The sequence below is a fragment of the Entelurus aequoreus genome, linkage group LG10 (genome assembly GCF_033978785.1).
Source record: "Entelurus aequoreus isolate RoL-2023_Sb linkage group LG10, RoL_Eaeq_v1.1, whole genome shotgun sequence".
Lineage (NCBI taxonomy): Eukaryota > Metazoa > Chordata > Actinopteri > Syngnathiformes > Syngnathidae > Entelurus > Entelurus aequoreus.
In genome coordinates this window covers 57068429-57096204 of record NC_084740.1, presented here as the reverse complement: position 1 = coordinate 57096204, position 27776 = coordinate 57068429, and the positions used below count along the sequence as shown (strand labels likewise).

The following is a 27776-nucleotide window of genomic DNA, read 5'->3' as shown; positions in this document are numbered from 1 at the left end:
GTCGCACGTCTGTTGAGGATTCTTTCCTCCACCTGTTGGAACTCAAAAGCAAGGTCACCCATTGCTGAATATATCCTAGCTGATCTTTGACCTTTTGGTTCTTTTAACCTTTTATTTTCAGCGATCTGTAAATTAAGGAGTTGCTTCCTTGCTGCTCTGTCATTAGCCTTATCATCCTCATCTTGAGGAAAGAGACTGCGCATAGCAGTAGCTATGTTTGTAACGTATGGTGTTATCGGTGAGGTCGAAGATTCAGCCATTAATCCTACTTGTTGTTCTGTATTTTTGCCATCTTGTGTGGAAACACAACGATACAAAATGCTTCTAAAGTCTCCTATTGATTTCTTCCCATTTCACTCAAACAACTAAACAAACAAACAAATAAACAAACTTGCAGCTAACCACAATCAACAGCATACCATTTACGAATACCTTCATTTGTCACTTTCTCATCTTTTCTTCACTTTCGTTTTCCTTTACAAACAACATCCTGTATCCATCTCTTCCTTACACTTCACACAATGTTTCTATTTTCTGTTCTCCTAGAAACCATTCACATAACGTAAGGTTATAAACATCCTTTTCCCATATTTTCTCAAACCATCCTCTTCACCCTCAATCTTCCTTCACCTGCTCTCTTTTTCTCTCTCTCTCCTTCTCACTGGAGTAGGAGGCGGTGGCCTAGTCAAAGTCTGGGCGGGTCGTTTGAATTGTCTTGCGCATGCGCGGCAGGCAAAACACCAATCAGTCTAGTCTGTCCTATTTGTCTCATTAATCATCGGTTCTTTTGCTGCATTTCGTTTTTCCACGTAATCCCCGTTTACTTTTATCATACGCTAAACTCTTAAATTCTCGAGCACCAACCCTGCTCTTTTTTTTCTCTTGACCATTTTCACCAGCGCACACACACACACAAGCACGTGTAAGCACTCACGCACACACAAGCAAGTGCCTACAGCCCTACGCACACACACACACACACACACGTAAGCACTCTCTCTGCGTTTCACTTTACCATAAAACTTCCAGTTACTTTTTTATTTTATTTTTTATTTTACCTGACGTTTGAGTTCACAACTTTTCGAGTATTGTAAACTCCCTCTTAACCCTTTCAAGGAACGTTCTCTTTTTTTCTTTTTAAACTCTACTTGCTAATTTTATTGTCGACAACCGTCCATTCAATTGATCATTACACAGTAATGATTCATCACATTCCTCCCCGACCGCCATCACATTCCTGTCTGTCACACTCAGTGGCCATTGTGTCTATTTTTTTCAGAAGGGCCTCGAACCCCTGAAGGCCTTTAACCCACAAACCATACGGCGGCCTTTAACCCCGTAATTTTTCGTACAATACGCAGCTAGAGCCTCTAACTCTAACCCGTGCAATTTATCGTGCAATATGCAGGCCTCTAACCTCCATATCATACGAGGGCCTTTAACCCGTTACTCTTTTAGGCGGCGACCAACTACCCAGGGTGAGCCACACCCAACTATTAGTTCACTCGTCAATGAAACTGCCCGTCACGGTAATCGAGACACAATGGCGTGAGTTGACCACCTATTTACAATTTTAATGCAATGGCAGGCTCGGCAAAAATGCAATCAATCTATCAAAATCACCATTCTGTGTCTGCGGTACAAAGCAGTGTTTAACTTACAGACTTCTGGGCAGACTCCTAATGCAGATTTTATCTAAAAAGAAAGGTTCTGCTTACCTTGAATTATGTTTTGGCCATGTGAGTCTGTCCAGAAGATTGCAAGAGAAGGTCCAATTGTCAGCGTGTCATCTCGGACGAAGCCCCCAAATTGTTGCGTTTGACCAGATGTTCCTCCAAGTGGGATGTAAAACGCTGGTCAGTCCCAAGTTCCTTAATGACATATCAACTGAACTCAAACGGTACCACCAAGCACAGAATAGGTATTTTGTAATTTTATTGTCAAAGCTTTGGCAATAATGAGACCAGCCTCGAACAACACATACAAATGCGCAGCCCAAGTTGATCTGGCATTCCACAGGCCAAAAGCAACTCTTTTCACACAAAGAAAGCCCGCCTTTCCCCTCCCCCCAACACTGATAAGAAGAGAGACTTGGGGGTTGTGTTCACATTCCTGATGGTTTACGACCCTATCTAACCAGGCAATCTGAAGACAAAGAGAAACTAGTATACAGAGTAAAATTAAGGAAAGAAATGAGCTGATTCAAACATGATTATGGAAAAAAGAAATAGCTCTTAAACATATGCATTATCTACAGTGGTTAGTGAGCGACCTCATGGGCTTTCATATGACGTTGTTTCCGGGTGGTTAGTGAGCGACCTCATGGGCTTTCATATGACGTTGTTTCCGGGTGGTTAGTGAGCGACCTCATGGGCTTTCATATGGCGTTGTTTCCGGGTGGTTAGTGAGCGACCTCATGGGCTTTCATATGACGTTGTTTCCGGGTGGTTAGTGAGCGACCTCATGGGCTTTCATATGACGTTGTTTCCGGGTGGTTAGTGAGCGACCTCATGGGCTTTCATATGACGTTGTTTCCGGGTGGTTAGTGAGCGGCCTCATGGGCTTTCATATGACGTTGTTTCCGGGTGGTTAGTGAGCGGCCTCATGGGCTTTCATATGACGTTGTTTCCGGGTTGTTAGTGAGCGACCTCATGGGCTTTCATATGACGTTGTTTCCGGGTGGTTAGTGAGCGACCTCATGGGCTTTCATATGGCGTTGTTTCCGGGTGGTTAGTGAGCGGGCTCATGGGCTTTCATATGACGTTGTTTCCGGGTGGTTAGTGAGCGGCCTCATGGGCTTTCATATGACGTTGTTTCCGGGTGGTTAGTGAGCGACCTCATGGGGTTTCATATGACGTTGTTTCCGGGTGGTTAGTGAGCGGCCTCATGGGCTTTCATATGACGTTGTTTCCGGATGGTTAGTGAGTGGCCTCATGGGCTTTCATATGACGTTGTTTCCGGGTGGTTAGTGAGCGGCCTCATGGGCTTTCATATGACGTTGTTTCCGGGTGGTTAGTGAGCGGCCTCATGGGCTTTCATATGACGTTGTTTCCGGGTGGTTAGTGAGCGACCTCATGGGCTTTCATATGACGTTGTTTCCGGGTGGTTAGTGAGCGACCTCATGGGCTTTCATATGACGTTGTTTCCGGGTGGTTAGTGAGCGACCTCATGGGCTTTCATATGGCGTTGTTTCCGGGTGGTTAGTGAGCGGCCTCATGGGCTTTCATATGACGTTGTTTCCGGGTGGTTAGTGAGCGACCTCATGGGCTTTCATATGACGTTGTTTCCAGGTGGTTAGTGAGCGACCTCATGGGCTTTCATATGACGTTGTTTCCAGGTGGTTAGTGAGCGACCTCATGGGCTTTCATATGACGTTGTTTCCAGGTGGTTAGTGAGCGACCTCATGGGCTTTCATATGGCGTTGTTTCCGGGTGGTTAGTGAGCGACCTCATGGGCTTTCATATGACGTTGTTTCCGGGTGGTTAGTGAGCGACCTCATGGGCTTTCATATGACGTTGTTTCCGGGTGGTTAGTGAGCGGCCTCATGGGCTTTCATATGGCGTTGTTTCCGGGTGGTTAGTGAGCGACCTCATGGGCTTTCATATGACGTTGTTTCCGGGTGGTTAGTGAGCGACCTCATGGGCTTTCATATGACGTTGTTTCCGGGTGGTTAGTGAGCGGCCTCATGGGCTTTCATATGACGTTGTTTCCGGATGGTTAGTGACTGGCCTCATGGGCTTTCATATGACGTTGTTTCCGGGTGGTTAGTGAGCGGCCTCATGGGCTTTCATATGACGTTGTTTCCGGGTGGTTAGTGAGCGGCCTCATGGGCTTTCATATGACGTTGTTTCCGGGTTGTTAGTGAGCGACCTCATGGGCTTTCATATGACGTTGTTTCCGGGTGGTTAGTGAGCGACCTCATGGGCTTTCATATGGCGTTGTTTCCGGGTGGTTAGTGAGCGGGCTCATGGGCTTTCATATGACGTTGTTTCCGGGTGGTTAGTGAGCGGCCTCATGGGCTTTCATATGACGTTGTTTCCGGGTGGTTAGTGAGCGACCTCATGGGGTTTCATATGACGTTGTTTCCGGGTGGTTAGTGAGCGGCCTCATGGGCTTTCATATGACTTTGTTTCCGGATGGTTAGTGAGTGGCCTCATGGGCTTTCATATGACGTTGTTTCCGGGTGGTTAGTGAGCGGCCTCATGGGCTTTCATATGACGTTGTTTCCGGGTGGTTAGTGAGCGGCCTCATGGGCTTTCATATGACGTTGTTTCCGGGTGGTTAGTGAGCGACCTCATGGGCTTTCATATGACGTTGTTTCCGGGTGGTTAGTGAGCGACCTCATGGGCTTTCATATGACGTTGTTTCCGGGTGGTTAGTGAGCGACCTCATGGGCTTTCATATGGCGTTGTTTCCGGGTGGTTAGTGAGCGGCCTCATGGGCTTTCATATGACGTTGTTTCCGGGTGGTTAGTGAGCGACCTCATGGGCTTTCATATGGCGTTGTTTCCGGGTGGTTAGTGAGCGACCTCATGGGCTTTCATATGACGTTGTTTCCGGGTGGTTAGTGAGCGACCTCATGGGCTTTCATATGACGTTGTTTCCGGGTGATTAGTGTGCGACCTCATGGGCTTTCATATGACGTTGTTTCCGGGTGGTTAGTGAGCGACCTCATGGGCTTTCATATGACGTTGTTTCCGGGTGATTAGTGTGCGACCTCATGGGCTTTCATATGACGTTGTTTCCGGGTGGTTAGTGAGCGACCTCATGGGCTTTCACATGACGTTGTTTCCGGGTGGTTAGTGAGCGACCTCATGGGCTTTCATATGACGTTGTTTCCGGGTGGTTAGTGAGCGACCTCATGGGCTTTCATATGACGTTGTTTCCGGGTGGTTAGTGAGCGACCTCATGGGCTTTCATATGACGTTGTTTCCGGGTGGTTAGTGAGCGACCTCATGGGCTTTCATATGGCGTTGTTTCCGGGTGGTTAGTGAGCGGCCTCATGGGCTTTCATATGACGTTGTTTCCGGGTGGTTAGTGAGCGACCTCATGGGCTTTCATATGGCGTTGTTTCCGGGTGGTTAGTGAGCGACCTCATGGGCTTTCATATGACGTTGTTTCCGGGTGGTTAGTGAGCGACCTCATGGGCTTTCATATGACGTTGTTTCCGGGTGATTAGTGTGCGACCTCATGGGCTTTCATATGACGTTGTTTCCGGGTGGTTAGTGAGCGACCTCATGGGCTTTCACATGACGTTGTTTCCGGGTGGTTAGTGAGCGACCTCATGGGCTTTCATATGACGTTGTTTCCGGGTGGTTAGTGAGCGACCTCATGGGCTTTCATATGACGTTGTTTCCGGGTGGTTAGTGAGCGACCTCATGGGCTTTCATATGACGTTGTTTCCGGGTGATTAGTGTGCGACCTCATGGGCTTTCATATGACGTTGTTTCCGGGTGGTTAGTGAGCGACCTCATGGGCTTTCACATGACGTTGTTTCCGGGTGGTTAGTGAGCGACCTCATGGGCTTTCATATGACGTTGTTTCCGGGTGGTTAGTGAGCGACCTCATGGGCTTTCATATGACGTTGTTTCCGGGTGTCTAGTGAGCGACCTCATGGGCTTTCATATGGCGTTGTTTCCGGGTGGTTAGTGAGCGACCTCATGGGCTTTCATATGACGTTGTTTCCGGGTGGTTAGTGAGCGACCTCATGGGCTTTCATATGACGTTGTTTCCGGGTGGTTAGTGAGCGACCTCATGGGCTTTCATATGACGTTGTTTCCGGGTGGTTAGTGAGCGACCTCATGGGCTTTCATATGACGTTGTTTCCGGGTGTTAGTGTGCGACCTCATGGGCTTTCATATGACGTTGTTTCCGGGTGGTTAGTGAGCGACCTCATGGGCTTTCATATGACGTTGTTTCCGGGTGGTTAGTGAGCGACCTCATGGGCTTTCATATGACGTTGTTTCCGGGTGGTTAGTGAGCGACCTCATGGGCTTTCATATGACGTTGTTTCCGGGTGGTTAGTGAGCGACCTCATGGGCTTTCATATGGCGTTGTTTCCGGGTGGTTAGTGAGCGACCTCATGGGCTTTCATATGACGTTGTTTCCGGGTGGTTAGTGAGCGACCTCATGGGCTTTCATATGACGTTGTTTCCGGGTGATTAGTGTGCGACCTCATGGGCTTTCATATGACGTTGTTTCCGGGTGGTTAGTGAGCGACCTCATGGGCTTTCACATGACGTTGTTTCCGGGTGGTTAGTGAGCGACCTCATGGGCTTTCATATGACGTTGTTTCCGGGTGGTTAGTGAGCGACCTCATGGGCTTTCATATGACGTTTTTTCCGGGTGGCTAGTGAGCGACCTCATGGGCTTTCATATGGCGTTGTTTCCGGGTGGTTAGTGAGCGACCTCATGGGCTTTCATATGACGTTGTTTCCGGGTGGTTAGTGAGCGACCTCATGGGCTTTCATATGACGTTGTTTCCGGGTGGTTAGTGAGCGACCTCATGGGCTTTCATATGACGTTGTTTCCGGGTGGTTAGTGAGCGACCTCATGGGCTTTCATATGACGTTGTTTCCGGGTGTTAGTGTGCGACCTCATGGGCTTTCATATGACGTTGTTTCCGGGTGGTTAGTGAGCGACCTCATGGGCTTTCATATGACGTTGTTTCCGGGTGGTTAGTGAGCGACCTCATGGGCTTTCATATGACGTTGTTTCCGGGTGGTTAGTGAGCGGCCTCATGGGCTTTCACATGACGTTGTTTCCGGGTGGTTAGTGAGCGACCTCATGGGCTTTCATATGACGTTGTTTCCGGGTGGTTAGTGAGCGGCCTCATGGGCTTTCATATGACGTTGTTTCCGGGTGGTTAGTGAGCGACCTCATGGGCTTTCATATGACGTTGTTTCCGGGTGGTTAGTGAGCGACCTCATGGGCTTTCATATGACGTTGTTTCCGGGTGGTTAGTGAGCGACCTCATGGGCTTTCATATGGCGTTGTTTCCGGGTGGTTAGTGAGCGACCTCATGGGCTTTCATATGACGTTGTTTCCGGGTGGTTAGTGAGCGACCTCATGGGCTTTCATATGACGTTGTTTCCGGGTGGTTAGTGAGCGACCTCATGGGCTTTCATATGGCGTTGTTTCCGGGTGGTTAGTGAGCGACCTCATGGGCTTTCATATGACGTTGTTTCCGGGTGGTTAGTGAGCGACCTCATGGGCTTTCATATGACGTTGTTTCCGGGTGGTTAGTGAGCGACCTCATGGGCTTTCATATGGCGTTGTTTCCGGGTGGTTAGTGAGCGACCTCATGGGCTTTCATATGACGTTGTTTCCGGGTGGTTAGTGAGCGACCTCATGGGCTTTCATATGACGTTGTTTCCGGGTGATTAGTGTGCGGCCCTCATGGGCTTTCATATGACGTTGTTTCCGGGTGGTTAGTGAGCGGCCTCATGGGCTTTCACATGACGTTGTTTCCGGGTGGTTAGTGAGCGACCTCATGGGCTTTCATATGACGTTGTTTCCGGGTGGTTAGTGAGCGACCTCATGGGCTTTCATATGACGTTGTTTCCGGGTGGCTAGTGAGCGACCTCATGGGCTTTCATATGGCGTTGTTTCCGGGTGGTTAGTGAGCGACCTCATGGGCTTTCATATGACGTTGTTTCCGGGTGGTTAGTGAGCAACCTCATGGGCTTTCATATGACGTTGTTTCCGGGTGGTTAGTGAGCGACCTCATGGGCTTTCATATGGCGTTGTTTCCGGGTGGTTAGTGAGCGACCTCATGGGCTTTCATATGACGTTGTTTCCGGGTGGTTAGTGAGCGACCTCATGGGCTTTCATATGACGTTGTTTCCGGGTGATTAGTGTGCGACCTCATGGGCTTTCATATGGCGTTGTTTCCGGGTGGTTAGTGAGCGGCCTCATGGGCTTTCATATGACGTTGTTTCCGGGTGGTTAGTGAGCGACCTCGTGAGCTTTCATATGGCGTTGTTTCCGGGTGGTTAGTGAGCGGCCTCATGGGCTTTCATATGACGTTGTTTCCGGGTGGTTAGTGAGCGACCTCATGGGCTTTCATATGACGTTGTTTCCGGGTGGTTAGTGAGCGACCTCATGGGCTTTCATATGACGTTGTTTCCGGGTGGTTAGTGAGCGACCTCATGGGCTTTCATATGGCGTTGTTTCCGGGTGGTTAGTGAGCGACCTCATGGGCTTTCATATGACGTTGTTTCCGGGTGGTTAGTGAGCGACCTCATGGGCTTTCATATGACGTTGTTTCCGGGTGATTAGTGTGCGACCTCATGGCTTTCATATGACGTTGTTCCGGGTGGTTAGTGAGCGACCTCATGGGCTTTCACATGACGTTGTTTCCGGGTGGTTAGTGAGCGACCTCATGGGCTTTCATATGACGTTGTTTCCGGGTGGTTAGTGAGCGACCTCATGGGCTTTCATATGACGTTGTTTCCGGGTGGCTAGTGAGCGACCTCATGGGCTTTCATATGGCGTTGTTTCCGGGTGGTTAGTGAGCGACCTCATGGGCTTTCATATAACGTTGTTTCCGGGTGGTTAGTGAGCGACCTCATGGGCTTTCATATGACGTTGTTTCCGGGTGGTTAGTGAGCGACCTCATGGGCTTTCATATGACGTTGTTTCCGGGTGGTTAGTGAGCGACCTCATGGGCTTTCATATGACGTTGTTTCCGGGTGTTAGTGTGCGACCTCATGGGCTTTCATATGACGTTGTTTCCGGGTGGTTAGTGAGCGACCTCATGGGCTTTCATATGACGTTGTTTCCGGGTGGTTAGTGAGCGACCTCATGGCTTTCATATGACGTTGTTTCCGGGTGGTTAGTGAGCGACCTCATGGGCTTTCATATGACGTTGTTTCCGGGTGGTTAGTGAGCGACCTCATGGGCTTTCATATGCGTTGTTTCCGGGTGGTTAGTGAGCGACCTCATGGGCTTTCATATGACGTTGTTTCCGGGTGGTTAGTGAGCGACCTCATGGGCTTTCATATGACGTTGTTTACGGGTGATTAGTGTGCGACCTCATGGGCTTTCATATGACGTTGTTTCCGGGTGGTTAGTGAGCGACCTCATGGGCTTTCACATGACGTTGTTTCCGGGTGGTTAGTGAGCGACCTCATGGGCTTTCATATGACGTTGTTTCCGGGTGGTTAGTGAGCGACCTCATGGGCTTTCATATGACGTTGTTTCCGGGTGGCTAGTGAGCGACCTCATGGGCTTTCATATGGCGTTGTTTCCGGGTGGTTAGTGAGCGACCTCATGGGCTTTCATATGACGTTGTTTCCGGGTGGTTAGTGAGCGACCTCATGGGCTTTCATATGATGTTGTTTCCGGGTGGTTAGTGAGCGACCTCATGGGCTTTCATATGACGTTGTTTCCGGGTGGTTAGTGAGCGACATCATGGGCTTTCATATGACGTTGTTTCCGGGTGTTAGTGTGCGACCTCATGGGCTTTCATATGACGTTGTGTCCGGGTGGTTAGTGAGCGACCTCATGGGCTTTCATATGACGTTGTTTCCGGGTGGTTAGTGAGCGACCTCATGGGCTTTCATATGACGTTGTTTCCGGGTGGTTAGTGAGCGGCCTCATGGGCTTTCACATGACGTTGTTTCCGGCGGGTTAGTGAGCGACCTCATGGGCTTTCATATGACGTTGTTTCCGGGTGGTTAGTTAGCGACCTCATGGGCTTTCATATGACGTTGCTTCCGGGTGGTTAGTGAGCGACATCATGGGCTTTCATATGACGTTGTTTCCGGGTGGTTAGTGAGCGACCTCATGGGCTTTCATATGGCGTTGTTTCCGGGTGGTTAGTGAGCGACCTCATGGGCTTTCATATGACGTTGTTTCCGGGTGGTTAGTGAGCGACCTCATGGGCTTTCATATGACGTTGTTTCCGGGTGGTTAGTGAGCGACCTCATGGGCTTTCATATGGTATTGTTTCCGGGTGGTTAGTGAGCGACCTCATGGGCTTTCATATGACGTTGTTTCCGGGTGGTTAGTGAGCGACCTCATGGGCTTTCATATGACGTTGTTTCCGGGTGATTAGTGTGCGACCTCATGGGCTTTCATATGACGTTGTTTCCGGGTGGTTAGTGAGCGACCTCATGGGCTTTCACATGACGTTGTTTCCGGGTGGTTAGTGAGCGACCTCATGGGCTTTCATATGACGTTGTTTCCGGGTGGTTAGTGAGCGACCTCATGGGCTTTCATATGACGTTGTTTCCGGGTGGCTAGTGAGCGACCTCATGGGCTTTCATATGGCGTTGTTTCCGGGTGGTTAGTGAGCGACCTCATGGGCTTTCATATGACGTTGTTTCCGGGTGTTAGTGAGCGACCTCATGGGCTTTCATATGACGTTGTTTCCGGGTGGTTAGTGAGCGACCTCATGGGCTTTCATATGGCGTTGTTTCCGGGTGGTTAGTGAGCGACCTCATGGGCTTTCATATGACGTTGTTTCCGGGTGGTTAGTGAGCGACCTCATGGGCTTTCATATGACGTTGTTTCCGGGTGATTAGTGTGCGACCTCATGGGCTTTCATATGACGTTGTTTCCGGGTGGTTAGTGAGCGACCTCATGGGCTTTCACATGACGTTGTTTCCGGGTGGTTAGTGAGCGACCTCATGGGCTTTCACATGACGTTGTTTCCGGGTGGTTAGTGAGCGACCTCATGGGCTTTCATATGACGTTGTTTCCGGGTGGTTAGTGAGCGACCTCATGGGCTTTCACATGACGTTGTTTCCGGGTGGTTAGTGAGCGACCTCATGGGCTTTCATATGACGTTGTTTCCGGGTGGTTAGTGAGCGACCTCATGGGCTTTCACATGGCGTTGTTTCCGGGTGGTTAGTGAGCGACCTCATGGGCTTTCATATGACGTTGTTTCCGGGTGGTTAGTGAGCGACCTCATGGGCTTTCATATGACGTTGTTTCCGGGTGGTTAGTGAGCGACCTCATGGGCTTTCATATGGCGTTGTTTCCGGGTGGTTAGTGAGCGACCTCATGGGCTTTCATATGACGTTGTTTCCGGGTGGTTAGTGAGCGACCTCATGGGCTTTCATATGACGTTGTTTCCGGGTGATTAGTGTGCGACCTCATGGGCTTTCATATGACGTTGTTTCCGGGTGGTTAGTGAGCGACCTCATGGGCTTTCACATGACGTTGTTTCCGGGTGGTTAGTGAGCGACCTCATGGGCTTTCATATGACGTTGTTTCCGGGTGGTTAGTGAGCGACCTCATGGGCTTTCATATGACGTTGTTTCCGGGTGGCTAGTGAGCGACCTCATGGGCTTCCATATGGCGTTGTTTCCGGGTGGTTAGTGAGCGACCTCATGGGCTTTCATATGCCGTTGTTTCCGGGTGGTTAGTGAGCGACCTCATGGGCTTTCATATGGCGTTGTTTCCGGGTGGTTAGTGAGCGACCTCATGGGCTTTCATATGACGTTGTTTCCGGGTGGTTAGTGAGCGACCACATGGGCTTTCATATGGCGTTGTTTCCGGGTGGTTAGTGAGCGACCTCATGGGCTTTCATATGGCGTTGTTTCCGGGTGGTTAGTGAGCGACCTCATGGGCTTTCATATGACGTTGTTTCCGGGTGGTTAGTGAGCGACCTCATGGGCTTTCATATGGCGTTGTTTCCGGGTGGTTAGTGAGCGGCCTCATGGGCTTTAATATGACGTTGTTTCCGGGTGGTTAGTGAGCGACCTCATGGCTTTCACATGACGTTGTTTCCGGGTGGTTAGTGAGCGACCTCATGGGCTTTCATATGGCGTTGTTTCCGGGTGGTTAGTGAGCGACCTCATGGGCTTTCATATGACGTTGTTTCCGGGTGGTTAGTGAGCGGCCTCATGGGCTTTCATATGGCGTTGTTTCCGGGTGGTTAGTGAGCGACCTCATGGGCTTTCATATGGCGTTGTTTCCGGGTGGTTAGTGAGCGACCTCATGGGCTTTCATATCGCGTTGTTTCCGGGTGGTTAGTGAGCGGCCTCATGGGCTTTCATATGGCGTTGTTTCCGGGTGGTTAGTGAGCGACCTCATGGGCTTTCATATGACGTTGTTTCCGGGTGGTTAGTGAGCGGCCTCATGGGCTTTCATATGACGTTGTTTCCGGGTGGTTAGTGAGCGACCTCATGGGCTTTCATATGACGTTGTTTCCGGGTGGTTAGTGAGCGACCTCATGGGCTTTCATATGACGTTGTTTCCGGGTGGTTAGTGAGCGACCTCATGGGCTTTCATATGACGTTGTTTCCGGGTGGCTAGTGAGCGACCTCATGGGCTTTCATATGGCGTTGTTTCCGGGTGATTAGTGAGCGACCTCATGGGCTTTCATATGACGTTGTTTCCGGGTGGTTAGTGAGCGACCTCATGGGCTTTCATATGACGTTGTTTCCGGGTGGTTAGTGAGCGACCTCATGGGCTTTCATTTGACGTTGTTTCCGGGTGGTTAGTGAGCGGCCTCATGGGCTTTCATATGACGTTGTTTCCGGGTGGTTAGTGAGCGACCTCATGGGCTTTCATATGACGTTGTTTCCGGGTGGTTAGTGAGCGACCTCATGGGCTTTCATATGACGTTGTTTCCGGGTGGTTAGTGAGCGGCCTCATGGGCTTTCATATGACGTTGTTTCCGGGTGGTTAGTGAGCGACCTCATGGGCTTTCATATGGCGTTGTTTCCGGTGGTTAGTGAGCGACCTCATGGGCTTTCATATGACGTTGTTTCCGGGTGGTTAGTGAGCGACCTCATGGGCTTTCATATGGCGTTGTTTCCGGGTGGTTAGTGAGCGACCTCATGGGCTTTCATATGGCGTTGTTTCCGGGTGGTTAGTGAGCGACCTCATGGGCTTTCATATGGCGTTGTTTCCGGGTGGTTAGTGAGCGACCTCATGGGCTTTCATATGATGTTGTTTCCGGTGGTTAGTGAGCGACCTCATGGGCTTTCATATGGCGTTGTTTCCGGGTGGTTAGTGAGCGGCCTCATGGGCTTTCATATGACGTTGTTTCCGGGTGGTTAGTGAGCGGCCTCATGGGCTTTCATATGACGTTGTTTCGGGTGGTTAGTGAGCGGCCTCATGGGCTTTCATATGGCGTTGTTTCCGGTGGTTAGTGAGCGACCTCATGGGCTTTCATATGGCGTTGTTTCCGGGTGGTTAGTGAGCGGCCTCATGGGCTTTCATATGGCGTTGTTTCCGGGTGGTTAGTGAGCGGCCTCATGGGCTTTCATATGGCGTTGTTTCCGGGTGGTTAGTGAGCGACCTCATGGGCTTTCATATGGCGTTGTTTCCGGGTGGTTAGTGAGCGACCTCATGGGCTTTCATATGGCGTTGTTTCCGGGTGGTTAGTGAGCGACCTCATGGGCTTTCATATGGCGTTGTTTCCGGGTGGTTAGTGAGCGGCCTCATGGGCTTTCATATGACGTTGTTTCCGGGTGGTTAGTGAGCGGCCTCATGGGCTTTCATATGGCGTTGTTTCCGGGTGGTTAGTGAGCGGCCTCATGGGCTTTCATATGACGTTGTTTCCGGGTGGTTAGTGAGCGGCCTCATGGGCTTTCATATGGCGTTGTTTCCGGGTGGTTAGTGAGCGACCTCATGGGCTTTCATATGACGTTGTTTCCGGGTGGTTAGTGAGCGGCCTCATGGGCTTTCATATGACGTTGTTTCCGGGTGGTTAGTGAGCGACCTCATGGGCTTTCATATGACGTTGTTTCCGGGTGGTTAGTGAGCGACCTCATGGGCTTTCATATGACGTTGTTTCCGGGTGGTTAGTGAGCGACCTCTTGGGCTTTCATATGACGTTGTTTCCGGGTGGTTAGTGAGCGGCCTCATGGGCTTTCATATGCCGTTGTTTCCGGGTGGTTAGTGAGCGGCCTCATGGGCTTTCATATGACGTTGTTTCCGGGTGGTTAGTGAGCGACCTCATGGGCTTTCATATGACGTTGTTTCCGGTGGTTAGTGAGCGCCTCATGGGCTTTCATATGCCGTTGTTTCCGGGTGGTTAGTGAGCGACCTCATGGGCTTTCATATGGCGTTGTTTCCGGGTGGTTAGTGAGCGACCTCATGGGCTTTCATATGCGTTGTTTCCGGGTGGTTAGTGAGCAACCTCATGGGCTTTCATATGGCGTTGTTTCCGGGTGGTTAGTGAGCGACCTCATGGGCTTTCATATGACGTTGTTTCCGGGTGGTTAGTGAGCGACCTCATGGGCTTTCATATGACGTTGTTTCCGGGTGGTTAGTGAGCGACCTCATGGGCTTTCATATGACGTTGTTTCCGGGTGGTTAGTGAGCGACCTCATGGGCTTTCATATGGCGTTGTTTCCGGGTGGTTAGTGAGCGACCTCATGGGCTTTCATATGACGTTGTTTCCGGGTGGTTAGTGAGCGACCTCATGGGCTTTCATATGACGTTGTTTACGGGTGATTAGTGTGCGACCTCATGGGCTTTCATATGACGTTGTTTCCGGGTGGTTAGTGAGCGACCTCATGGGCTTTCACATGACGTTGTTTCCGGGTGGTTAGTGAGCGACCTCATGGGCTTTCATATGACGTTGTTTCCGGGTGGTTAGTGAGCGACCTCATGGGCTTTCATATGACGTTGTTTCCGGGTGGCTAGTGAGCGACCTCATGGGCTTTCATATGGCGTTGTTTCCGGGTGGTTAGTGAGCGACCTCATGGGCTTTCATATGACGTTGTTTCCGGGTGGTTAGTGAGCGACCTCATGGGCTTTCATATGATGTTGTTTCCGGGTGGTTAGTGAGCGACCTCATGGGCTTTCATATGACGTTGTTTCCGGGTGGTTAGTGAGCGACATCATGGGCTTTCATATGACGTTGTTTCCGGGTGTTAGTGTGCGACCTCATGGGCTTTCATATGACGTTGTGTCCGGGTGGTTAGTGAGCGACCTCATGGGCTTTCATATGACGTTGTTTCCGGGTGGTTAGTGAGCGACCTAATGGGCTTTCATATGACGTTGTTTCCGGGTGGTTAGTGAGCGGCCTCATGGGCTTTCACATGACGTTGTTTCCGGCGGGTTAGTGAGCGACCTCATGGGCTTTCATATGACGTTGTTTCCGGGTGGTTAGTTAGCGACCTCATGGGCTTTCATATGACGTTGCTTCCGGGTGGTTAGTGAGCGACCTCATGGGCTTTCATATGACGTTGTTTCCGGGTGGTTAGTGAGCGACCTCATGGGCTTTCATATGGCGTTGTTTCCGGGTGGTTAGTGAGCGACCTCATGGGCTTTCATATGACGTTGTTTCCGGGTGGTTAGTGAGCGACCTCATGGGCTTTCATATGACGTTGTTTCCGGGTGGTTAGTGAGCGACCTCATGGGCTTTCATATGGTATTGTTTCCGGGTGGTTAGTGAGCGACCTCATGGGCTTTCATATGACGTTGTTTCCGGGTGGTTAGTGAGCGACCTCATGGGCTTTCATATGACGTTGTTTCCGGGTGATTAGTGTGCGACCTCATGGGCTTTCATATGACGTTGTTTCCGGGTGGTTAGTGAGCGACCTCATGGGCTTTCACATGACGTTGTTTCCGGGTGGTTAGTGAGCGACCTCATGGGCTTTCATATGACGTTGTTTCCGGGTGGTTAGTGAGCGACCTCATGGGCTTTCATATGACGTTGTTTCCGGGTGGCTAGTGAGCGACCTCATGGGCTTTCATATGGCGTTGTTTCCGGGTGGTTAGTGAGCGACCTCATGGGCTTTCATATGACGTTGTTTCCGGGTGGTTAGTGAGCGACCTCATGGGCTTTCATATGACGTTGTTTCCGGGTGGTTAGTGAGCGACCTCATGGGCTTTCATATGGCGTTGTTTCCGGGTGGTTAGTGAGCGACCTCATGGGCTTTTATATGACGTTGTTTCCGGGTGGTTAGTGAGCGACCTCATGGGCTTTCATATGACGTTGTTTCCGGGTGATTAGTGTGCGACCTCATGGGCTTTCATATGACGTTGTTTCCGGGTGGTTAGTGAGCGACCTCATGGGCTTTCACATGACGTTGTTTCCGGGTGGTTAGTGAGCGACCTCATGGGCTTTCACATGACGTTGTTTCCGGGTGGTTAGTGAGCGACCTCATGGGCTTTCATATGACGTTGTTTCCGGGTGGTTAGTGAGCGACCTCATGGGCTTTCACATGACGTTGTTTCCGGGTGGTTAGTGAGCGACCTCATGGGCTTTCATATGACGTTGTTTCCGGGTGGTTAGTGTGCGACCTCATGGGCTTTCATATGACGTTGTTTCCGGGTGGTTAGTGAGCGACCTCATGGGCTTTCACATGACGTTGTTTCCGGGTGGTTAGTGAGCGACCTCATGGGCTTTCATATGACGTTGTTTCCGGGTGGTTAGTGAGCGACCTCATGGGCTTTCATATGACGTTGTTTCCGGGTGGCTAGTGAGCGACCTCATGGGCTTCCATATGGCGTTGTTTCCGGGTGGTTAGTGAGCGACCTCATGGGCTTTCATATGCCGTTGTTTCCGGGTGGTTAGTGAGCGACCTCATGGGCTTTCATATGGCGTTGTTTCCGGGTGGTTAGTGAGCGACCTCATGGGCTTTCATATGACGTTGTTTCCGGGTGGTTAGTGAGCGACCACATGGGCTTTCATATGGCGTTGTTTCCGGGTGGTTAGTGAGCGACCTCATGGGCTTTCATATGGCGTTGTTTCCGGGTGGTTAGTGAGCGACCTCATGGGCTTTCATATGACGTTGTTTCCGGGTGGTTAGTGAGCGACCTCATGGGCTTTCATATGGCGTTGTTTCCGGGTGGTTAGTGAGCGGCCTCATGGGCTTTAATATGACGTTGTTTCCGGGTGGTTAGTGAGCGACCTCATGGGCTTTCACATGACGTTGTTTCCGGGTGGTTAGTGAGCGACCTCATGGGCTTTCATATGGCGTTGTTTCCGGGTGGTTAGTGAGCGACCTCATGGGCTTTCATATGACGTTGTTTCCGGGTGGTTAGTGAGCGGCCTCATGGGCTTTCATATGGCGTTGTTTCCGGGTGGTTAGTGAGCGACCTCATGGGCTTTCATATGGCGTTGTTTCCGGGTGGTTAGTGAGCGACCTCATGGGCTTTCATATCGCGTTGTTTCCGGGTGGTTAGTGAGCGGCCTCATGGGCTTTCATATGGCGTTGTTTCCGGGTGGTTAGTGAGCGACCTCATGGGCTTTCATATGACGTTGTTTCCGGGTGGTTAGTGAGCGGCCTCATGGGCTTTCATATGACGTTGTTTCCGGGTGGTTAGTGAGCGACCTCATGGGCTTTCATATGACGTTGTTTCCGGGTGGTTAGTGAGCGACCTCATGGGCTTTCATATGACGTTGTTTCCGGGTGGTTAGTGAGCGACCTCATGGGCTTTCATATGACGTTGTTTCCGGGTGGCTAGTGAGCGACCTCATGGGCTTTCATATGGCGTTGTTTCCGGGTGGTTAGTGAGCGACCTCATGGGCTTTCATATGACGTTGTTTCCGGGTGGTTAGTGAGCGACCTCATGGGCTTTCATATGACGTTGTTTCCGGGTGGTTAGTGAGCGACCTCATGGGCTTTCATTTGACGTTGTTTCCGGGTGGTTAGTGAGCGGCCTCATGGGCTTTCATATGACGTTGTTTCCGGGTGGTTAGTGAGCGACCTCATGGGCTTTCATATGACGTTGTTTCCGGGTGGTTAGTGAGCGACCTCATGGGCTTTCATATGACGTTGTTTCCGGGTGGTTAGTGAGCGGCCTCATGGGCTTTCATATGACGTTGTTTCCGGGTGGTTAGTGAGCGACCTCATGGGCTTTCATATGGCGTTGTTTCCGGGTGGTTAGTGAGCGACCTCATGGGCTTTCATATGACGTTGTTTCCGGGTGGTTAGTGAGCGACCTCATGGGCTTTCATATGGCGTTGTTTCCGGGTGGTTAGTGAGCGACCTCATGGGCTTTCATATGGCGTTGTTTCCGGGTGGTTAGTGAGCGACCTCATGGGCTTTCATATGGCGTTGTTTCCGGGTGGTTAGTGAGCGACCTCATGGGCTTTCATATGACGTTGTTTCCGGGTGGTTAGTGAGCGACCTCATGGGCTTTCATATGGCGTTGTTTCCGGGTGGTTAGTGAGCGGCCTCATGGGCTTTAATATGACGTTGTTTCCGGGTGGTTAGTGAGCGACCTCATGGGCTTTCACATGACGTTGTTTCCGGGTGGTTAGTGAGCGACCTCATGGGCTTTCATATGGCGTTGTTTCCGGGTGGTTAGTGAGCGACCTCATGGGCTTTCATATGACGTTGTTTCCGGGTGGTTAGTGAGCGGCCTCATGGGCTTTCATATGGCGTTGTTTCCGGGTGGTTAGTGAGCGACCTCATGGGCTTTCATATGGCGTTGTTTCCGGGTGGTTAGTGAGCGACCTCATGGGCTTTCATATCGCGTTGTTTCCGGGTGGTTAGTGAGCGGCCTCATGGGCTTTCATATGGCGTTGTTTCCGGGTGGTTAGTGAGCGACCTCATGGGCTTTCATATGACGTTGTTTCCGGGTGGTTAGTGAGCGGCCTCATGGGCTTTCATATGACGTTGTTTCCGGGTGGTTAGTGAGCGACCTCATGGGCTTTCATATGACGTTGTTTCCGGGTGGTTAGTGAGCGACCTCATGGGCTTTCATATGACGTTGTTTCCGGGTGGTTAGTGAGCGACCTCATGGGCTTTCATATGACGTTGTTTCCGGGTGGCTAGTGAGCGACCTCATGGGCTTTCATATGGCGTTGTTTCCGGGTGGTTAGTGAGCGACCTCATGGGCTTTCATATGACGTTGTTTCCGGGTGGTTAGTGAGCGACCTCATGGGCTTTCATATGACGTTGTTTCCGGGTGGTTAGTGAGCGACCTCATGGGCTTTCATTTGACGTTGTTTCCGGGTGGTTAGTGAGCGGCCTCATGGGCTTTCATATGACGTTGTTTCCGGGTGGTTAGTGAGCGACCTCATGGGCTTTCATATGACGTTGTTTCCGGGTGGTTAGTGAGCGACCTCATGGGCTTTCATATGACGTTGTTTCCGGGTGGTTAGTGAGCGGCCTCATGGGCTTTCATATGACGTTGTTTCCGGGTGGTTAGTGAGCGACCTCATGGGCTTTCATATGGCGTTGTTTCCGGGTGGTTAGTGAGCGACCTCATGGGCTTTCATATGACGTTGTTTCCGGGTGGTTAGTGAGCGACCTCATGGGCTTTCATATGGCGTTGTTTCCGGGTGGTTAGTGAGCGACCTCATGGGCTTTCATATGGCGTTGTTTCCGGGTGGTTAGTGAGCGACCTCATGGGCTTTCATATGGCGTTGTTTCCGGGTGGTTAGTGAGCGACCTCATGGGCTTTCATATGACGTTGTTTCCGGGTGGTTAGTGAGCGACCTCATGGGCTTTCATATGGCGTTGTTTCCGGGTGGTTAGTGAGCGGCCTCATGGGCTTTCATATGACGTTGTTTCCGGGTGGTTAGTGAGCGGCCTCATGGGCTTTCATATGACGTTGTTTCCGGGTGGTTAGTGAGCGGCCTCATGGGCTTTCATATGGCGTTGTTTCCGGGTGGTTAGTGAGCGACCTCATGGGCTTTCATATGGCGTTGTTTCCGGGTGGTTAGTGAGCGGCCTCATGGGCTTTCATATGGCGTTGTTTCCGGGTGGTTAGTGAGCGGCCTCATGGGCTTTCATATGGCGTTGTTTCCGGGTGGTTAGTGAGCGACCTCATGGGCTTTCATATGGCGTTGTTTCCGGGTGGTTAGTGAGCGACCTCATGGGCTTTCATATGGCGTTGTTTCCGGGTGGTTAGTGAGCGACCTCATGGGCTTTCATATGGCGTTGTTTCCGGGTGGTTAGTGAGCGGCCTCATGGGCTTTCATATGACGTTGTTTCCGGGTGGTTAGTGAGCGGCCTCATGGGCTTTCATATGGCGTTGTTTCCGGGTGGTTAGTGAGCGGCCTCATGGGCTTTCATATGACGTTGTTTCCGGGTGGTTAGTGAGCGGCCTCATGGGCTTTCATATGGCGTTGTTTCCGGGTGGTTAGTGAGCGACCTCATGGGCTTTCATATGACGTTGTTTCCGGGTGGTTAGTGAGCGGCCTCATGGGCTTTCATATGACGTTGTTTCCGGGTGGTTAGTGAGCAACCTCATGGGCTTTCATATGGCGTTGTTTCCGGGTGGTTAGTGAGCGACCTCATGGGCTTTCATATGGCGTTGATTCAGGGTGGTTAGTGAGCGACCTCATGGGCTTTCATATGGCATTGTTTCCGGGTGGTTAGTGAGCGACCTCATGGGCTTTCATATGACGTTGTTTCCGGGTGGTTAGTGAACGGCCTCATGGGCTTTCATATGACGTTGTTTCCGGGTGGTTAGTGAGCGACCTCATGGGCTTTCATATGACGTTGTTTCCGGGTGGTTAGTGAGCGACCTCATGGGCTTTCATATGACGTTGTTTCCGGGTGGCTAGTGAGCGACCTCATGGGCTTCCATATGGCGTTGTTTCCGGGTGGTTAGTGAGCGACCTCATGGGCTTTCATATGCCGTTGTTTCCGGGTGGTTAGTGAGCGACCTCATGGGCTTTCATATGGCGTTGTTTCCGGGTGGTTAGTGAGCGACCTCATGGGCTTTCATATGACGTTGTTTCCGGGTGGTTAGTGAGCGACCACATGGGCTTTCATATGGCGTTGTTTCCGGGTGGTTAGTGAGCGACCTCATGGGCTTTCATATGGCGTTGTTTCCGGGTGGTTAGTGAGCGACCTCATGGGCTTTCATATGACGTTGTTTCCGGGTGGTTAGTGAGCGACCTCATGGGCTTTCATATGGCGTTGTTTCCGGGTGGTTAGTGAGCGGCCTCATGGGCTTTAATATGACGTTGTTTCCGGGTGGTTAGTGAGCGACCTCATGGGCTTTCACATGACGTTGTTTCCGGGTGGTTAGTGAGCGACCTCATGGGCTTTCATATGGCGTTGTTTCCGGGTGGTTAGTGAGCGACCTCATGGGCTTTCATATGACGTTGTTTCCGGGTGGTTAGTGAGCGGCCTCATGGGCTTTCATATGGCGTTGTTTCCGGGTGGTTAGTGAGCGACCTCATGGGCTTTCATATGGCGTTGTTTCCGGGTGGTTAGTGAGCGACCTCATGGGCTTTCATATCGCGTTGTTTCCGGGTGGTTAGTGAGCGGCCTCATGGGCTTTCATATGGCGTTGTTTCCGGGTGGTTAGTGAGCGACCTCATGGGCTTTCATATGACGTTGTTTCCGGGTGGTTAGTGAGCGGCCTCATGGGCTTTCATATGACGTTGTTTCCGGGTGGTTAGTGAGCGACCTCATGGGCTTTCATATGACGTTGTTTCCGGGTGGTTAGTGAGCGACCTCATGGGCTTTCATATGACGTTGTTTCCGGGTGGTTAGTGAGCGACCTCATGGGCTTTCATATGACGTTGTTTCCGGGTGGCTAGTGAGCGACCTCATGGGCTTTCATATGGCGTTGTTTCCGGGTGGTTAGTGAGCGACCTCATGGGCTTTCATATGACGTTGTTTCCGGGTGGTTAGTGAGCGACCTCATGGGCTTTCATATGACGTTGTTTCCGGGTGGTTAGTGAGCGACCTCATGGGCTTTCATTTGACGTTGTTTCCGGGTGGTTAGTGAGCGGCCTCATGGGCTTTCATATGACGTTGTTTCCGGGTGGTTAGTGAGCGACCTCATGGGCTTTCATATGACGTTGTTTCCGGGTGGTTAGTGAGCGACCTCATGGGCTTTCATATGACGTTGTTTCCGGGTGGTTAGTGAGCGGCCTCATGGGCTTTCATATGACGTTGTTTCCGGGTGGTTAGTGAGCGACCTCATGGGCTTTCATATGGCGTTGTTTCCGGGTGGTTAGTGAGCGACCTCATGGGCTTTCATATGACGTTGTTTCCGGGTGGTTAGTGAGCGACCTCATGGGCTTTCATATGGCGTTGTTTCCGGGTGGTTAGTGAGCGACCTCATGGGCTTTCATATGGCGTTGTTTCCGGGTGGTTAGTGAGCGACCTCATGGGCTTTCATATGACGTTGTTTCCGGGTGGTTAGTGAGCGACCTCTTGGGCTTTCATATGACGTTGTTTCCGGGTGGTTAGTGAGCGGCCTCATGGGCTTTCATATGCCGTTGTTTCCGGGTGGTTAGTGAGCGGCCTCATGGGCTTTCATATGACGTTGTTTCCGGGTGGTTAGTGAGCGACCTCATGGGCTTTCATATGACGTTGTTTCCGGGTGGTTAGTGAGCGGCCTCATGGGCTTTCATATGCCGTTGTTTCCGGGTGGTTAGTGAGCGACCTCATGGGCTTTCATATGGCGTTGTTTCCGGGTGGTTAGTGAGCGACCTCATGGGCTTTCATATGGCGTTGTTTCCGGGTGGTTAGTGAGCAACCTCATGGGCTTTCATATGGCGTTGTTTCCGGGTGGTTAGTGAGCGACCTCATGGGCTTTCATATGGCGTTGATTCAGGGTGGTTAGTGAGCGACCTCATGGGCTTTCATATGGCATTGTTTCCGGGTGGTTAGTGAGCGACCTCATGGGCTTTCATATGACGTTGTTTCCGGGTGGTTAGTGAACGGCCTCATGGGCTTTCATATGACGTTGTTTCCGGGTGGTTAGTGAGCGACCTCATGGGCTTTCATATGACGTTGTTTCCGGGTGGTTAGTGAGCGACCTCATGGGCTTTCATATGGCGTTGTTTCCGGGTGGTTAGTGAGCGACCTCATGGGCTTTCATATGGCGTTGTTTCCGGGTGGTTAGTGAGCGACCTCATGGGCTTTCATATGACATTGTTTCTGGGTGGCTAGTGAGGTTTGATGTGTTGAAGCTGCTGTCTCTGGAAGGGAGTCTTGCACCTTAGACGCCATCTTTGTTTACACTGTTAGCTCCAGTGAGGTATATGGGGAAGGAGCGCTTGATTTGTTCACCCTACCCTATGGGTAATCTCGCCTCAATTTGTATTGGTTATATAAGCAGATACATGAGGCTTTTTTCCCCAGAAAGATTTACTACCAACCAACACAGAGTCTGGAGACACATCATTCAATATGATGCAAAAAGTGTCTGGAAACTTCTGACTGGTTCTGTAAGATTGTTTGCAGTTTAGCACAACGTTTTGAAGTGTTGAAGACTCATGTGTGAATAAAAGTTCAAGACAAGACACTTTTCAGTCTTTGTCAGACAAATATTCCCACCTTTAACATGATTGACGCACGGCAGATTCGTCTCACCTTAGCTAATTTCCTTTGCTGTTATCAAAAGCAGAGCTAATATGTGATGAAGCCATATTCATTAATGTCAGAGTTTTCTAACAATACTAGTATGGTGTACAGTGATGGAAGCATCTAACAATAATAGTATGGTGTAAAGTGATGGAAGCATCTAACAATAATAGTATGGTGTACAGTGATGGAAGCATCTAACAATAATAGTATGGTGTACAGTGATGGAAGCATCTAACAATAATAGTATGGTGTACAGTGATGGAAACTAACAATAATCGCAGGAGGTTGTAGTGATTTGAAGGATGCAGACTAACGAGGTAGCAGCATGCAGTAAAATAGGTCTTTATTCATTAAACTGACAAAACAAAAGGCGAGAGCAGAAGGGAAGTGTTTTGAACAGACAGACTATGAAGAAAACAAAACAAAACTGCTGACACCCAGCAAAACACTCGGGAAATGTGGAGCAGACGGCGTCCACAAAGTGCGTGCGTGCTATAGCTTGGCATCAAAAAAGGATGGTCTCCCATGAACAGACAATAATGTCCAGACAAACCCACAGTCAACTTAAATAGTGCTAATCACAAACAGAAAACAGGTGAGGAGAAAAGTGATCCAAGGCAGGCGTAAAGCGCTTAAGAAAACCACCAACATAGCAGGAAGTGCCACCAAAATAAGAGCACAGGACAGTAACGAACACTAAGCCCAGAAAATCACCAGGAAACTGAAAATAAGGGACGGCGTGGTGTGACAAGCATAATGTAGAGTACATCCAATTAGTGGCTTCATACACATATTTAGTCTGTGGAACTCACAAATGTAACTTCACCAATTACACATATTTAGTCTGTGGAACTCACAAATGTAACTTCACCAATTACACATATTTAGTCTGTGGAACTCACAAATGTCATTTCACCAATTACACATATTTAGTCTGTGGAACTCACAAATGTCATTTCACCAATTACACATATTTAGTCTGTGGAACTCACAAATGTAACTTCACCAATTACACATATTTAGTCTGTGGAACTCACAAATGTAACTTCACCAATTACACATATTTAGTCTGTGGAACTCACAAATGTCATTTCACCAATTACACATATTTAGTCTGTGGAACTCACAAATGTCATTTCACCAATTACACATATTTAGTCTGTGGAACTCACAAATGTCATTTCACCAATTACACATATTTAGTCTGTGGAACTCACAAAAGTAACTTCACCAGCTGCCTTGGAATTGCAATATGTTGACCTAACTTGTCCTAGCAACTTGCATTTACACATTAAATATCTTTTACAGTGTGCATACCGTATTTTTCGGACCATAGGGCGCACCGGATTATAAGGCGCACTGCCGATAAGCAGGTCTATTCAGGTCTATTTTCATACAATAGATGCACCGGGTTATAAGGCGCATTAAAGGAGTCATATTATTATTATGATTATTTTCTAAATGTAAAAGACTTCCTTGTGGTCTACATAACATGTAGTGGTGCTTCTTTGCTCAAAATGTTGCATGGATGATGTTTTACACATCATCTTCAACTCGCTTTCTGACAGTCGCTTTGTGGGCGGTCTTATTTACGTGCCTCCACTTGGACAGCGTCTTCTCCCCGTCATCTTTGTTGTAGCGGTGTAGCGTGCAAGGACGGGAGTGGAAGAAGTGTCAAAAGATGGCGCTAACTGTTTTAATGACATTCACACTTTACTTCAATCAATAACGGAGCAGCATCTCCTCATCCGTGGCACACTAGTGCAACAACAACACCCGAAATGTGTCCCGTGAAAAACCGTCCGACCGGAACTCTCTAATAACTAAAGTTCCTTGGGTGAATAATGTAAAGTCACTACACCGGTATGTTTTAGTGCTTTCATGGTGAGTTTACTGACAGATATAATATAGAACTTTACACTACTTTGTAGCGGAGTATGAATGTCACATAACAAGAAGATAGAGAAAAAGAAGAAGCTTATCGATTACGGTGTCAGCACCGACTACAATGGCAGATGTGCGCACATTTTCAGGGCTTATGCAGATCCCAAATACACATCATCAGGTACCAGAAGGTAAGAAAAGTTGGTTTTGCATAATATTGCGAAACAAAACGCCAGATAATATGTCTGCTAATAGGTGCCACTTTGCGGTCCTTATACACACACCATAATAATACTGTATGTTGAAGCACAGTACGTCTGACTACCGTAGCCGTAATGCTCCGACAATCCTTCAAGCGGTGTGGCTTCATAGCTTACCAAAGTCGTACTAAAACATTTGGGCAGATTTTTGAGCGCCGTGTGTAATGTTCTATATTCTCAATGGAACATTTAAAGTTTTGGTGGCGTCATATTGAAGTCCACACGCATCTCTTATGTGTGACTGCCATCTACTGGTCAACTTATCATTACACCATGTACCAAATAAAATAGCTTTGAGGTTGGTGAGCACAAGCAGAATTATTCCGTACATTAGGTGCACCGGGTTATAAGGCGCACTGTCCATTTTTGAGAAAATGAAAGGATTTGAAGTGTGCCTTGTAGTCCGAAAAACATGGTAAGTACTTCCGTCAATGTGACAGTTTGCATTGGAGCCATCCCGTTATGTACACACCAACGGGCAGCTTCCAGAACAAAGCGTGGGTGCTCACTGCCTCAGTCTCTAATCTTTGTCTTCTTCCCCATCAGGAGTCCTCCCTCCCAGCAGCAGTCATGTGACAGAAGCCCTCAGCATGCAGAGGATGACCAGCTCAAGCTGAAGAAGATTCCTGAAGACTGCAGCCGTCCTCCTTCCTCACATGACCAGGAGAAGATGACTATCACCAGTCGACAGTCCCTGAATGTCCTGACGCTCATCTTCCTCCTTCTGGCCACTGCAGGTCAACACTTCACTTCTTCTTTACTTTTTACAAGATCCATTCTTACAAAAGCATTGAGACATCTCTTTATCAGCTAAACACACCATGTTCAACTATTGGAAGTAAGTGTCAGGTGCCACAATAGTCTTTTAATCTGTGTTCAACTATTGGAAGTAAGTGTCAGGTGCCACAATAGTCTTTTAATCTGTGTTCAACTATTGGAAGTAAGTGTCAGGTGCCACAATAGTCTTTTAATCTGTGTTCAACTATTGGAAGTAAGTGTCAGGTGCCACAATAGTCTTTTAATCTGTGTTCAACTATTGGAAGTAAGTGGCAGGTGCCACAATAGTCTTTTAATCTGTGTTCAACTATTGGAAGTAAGTGTGACAGGTGCCACAATAGTCTTTTAATCTGTGTTCAACTATCGGAAGTAAGTGTCAGGTGCCACAATAGTCTTTTAATCTGTGTTCAACTATTGGAAGTAAGTGTCAGGTGCCACAATAGTCTTTTAATCTGTGTTCAACTATTGGAAGTAAGTGTGACAGGTGCCACAATAGTCTTTTAATCTGTGTTCAACTATCGGAAGTAAGTGTCAGGTGCCACAATAGTCTTTTAATCTGTGTTCAACTATCGGAAGTAAGTGTCAGGTGCCACAATAGTCTTTTAATCTGTGTTCAACTATCGGAAGTAAGTGTCAGGTGCCACAATAGTCTTTTAATCTGTGTTCAACTATTGGAAGTAAGTGTCAGGTGCCACAATAGTCTTTTAGACTATGTTCAACTATTGGAAGTAAGTGTCAGGTGCCACAATAGTCTTTTAATCTCTGTTCAACTATTGGAAGTAAGTGTCAGGTGCCACAATAGTCTTTTAATCTGTGTTCAACTATTGGAAGTAAGTGTCAGGTGCCACAATAGTCTTTTAATCTGTGTTCAACTATTGGAAGTAAGTGTCAGGTGCCACAATAGTCTTTTAATCTGTGTTCAACTATTGGAAGTAAGTGTCAGGTGCCACAATAGTCTTTTAATCTGTGTTCAACTATTGGAAGTAAGTGTCAGGTGCCACAATAGTCTTTTAATCTGTGTTCAACTATTGGAAGTAAGTGTCAGGTGCCACAATAGTCTTTTAATCTGTGTTCAACTATTGGAAGTAAGTGTCAGGTGCCACAATAGTCTTTTAATCTGTGTTCAACTATTGGAAGTAAGTGTCAGGTGCCACAATAGTCTTTTAATCTGTGTTCAACTATTGGAAGTAAGTGTCAGGTGCCACAATAGTCTTTTAATCTGTGTTCAACTATTGGAAGTAAGTGTCAGGTGCCACAATAGTCTTTTAATCTGTGTTCAACTATTGGAAGTAAGTGTCAGGTGCCACAATAGTCTTTTAATCTGTGTTCAACTATCGGAAGTAAGTGTCAGGTGCCACAATAGTCTTTTAATCTGTGTTCAACTATTGGAAGTAAGTGTCAGGTGCCACAATAGTCTTTTAGACTATGTTCAACTATTGGAAGTAAGTGTCAGGTGCCACAATAGTCTTTTAATCTCTGTTCAACTATTGGAAGTAAGTGTCAGGTGCCACAATAGTCTTTTAATCTGTGTTCAACTATTGGAAGTAAGTGTCAGGTGCCACAATAGTCTTTTAATCTGTGTTCAACTATTGGAAGTAAGTGTCAGGTGCCACAATAGTCTTTTAATCTGTGTTCAACTATTGGAAGTAAGT

General features: G+C 49.0%; 1 protein-coding gene across 1 annotated transcript in view; it reads left to right on the top strand.

Moving 5' to 3' along the window:
• LOC133658036 (protein shisa-like-1a) overlaps window positions 1-27776 on the top strand; it is a gene marked incomplete at its 5' end in the record, with an annotated part of 112184 nt that overhangs the window by 68167 nt on the left and 16241 nt on the right. The window contains one exon of the mRNA XM_062059641.1: window positions 25894-26084. Coding sequence (XP_061915625.1) covers window positions 25894-26084 — 191 coding nt within the window. The remainder of the gene's footprint in view (window positions 1-25893; window positions 26085-27776) is intronic.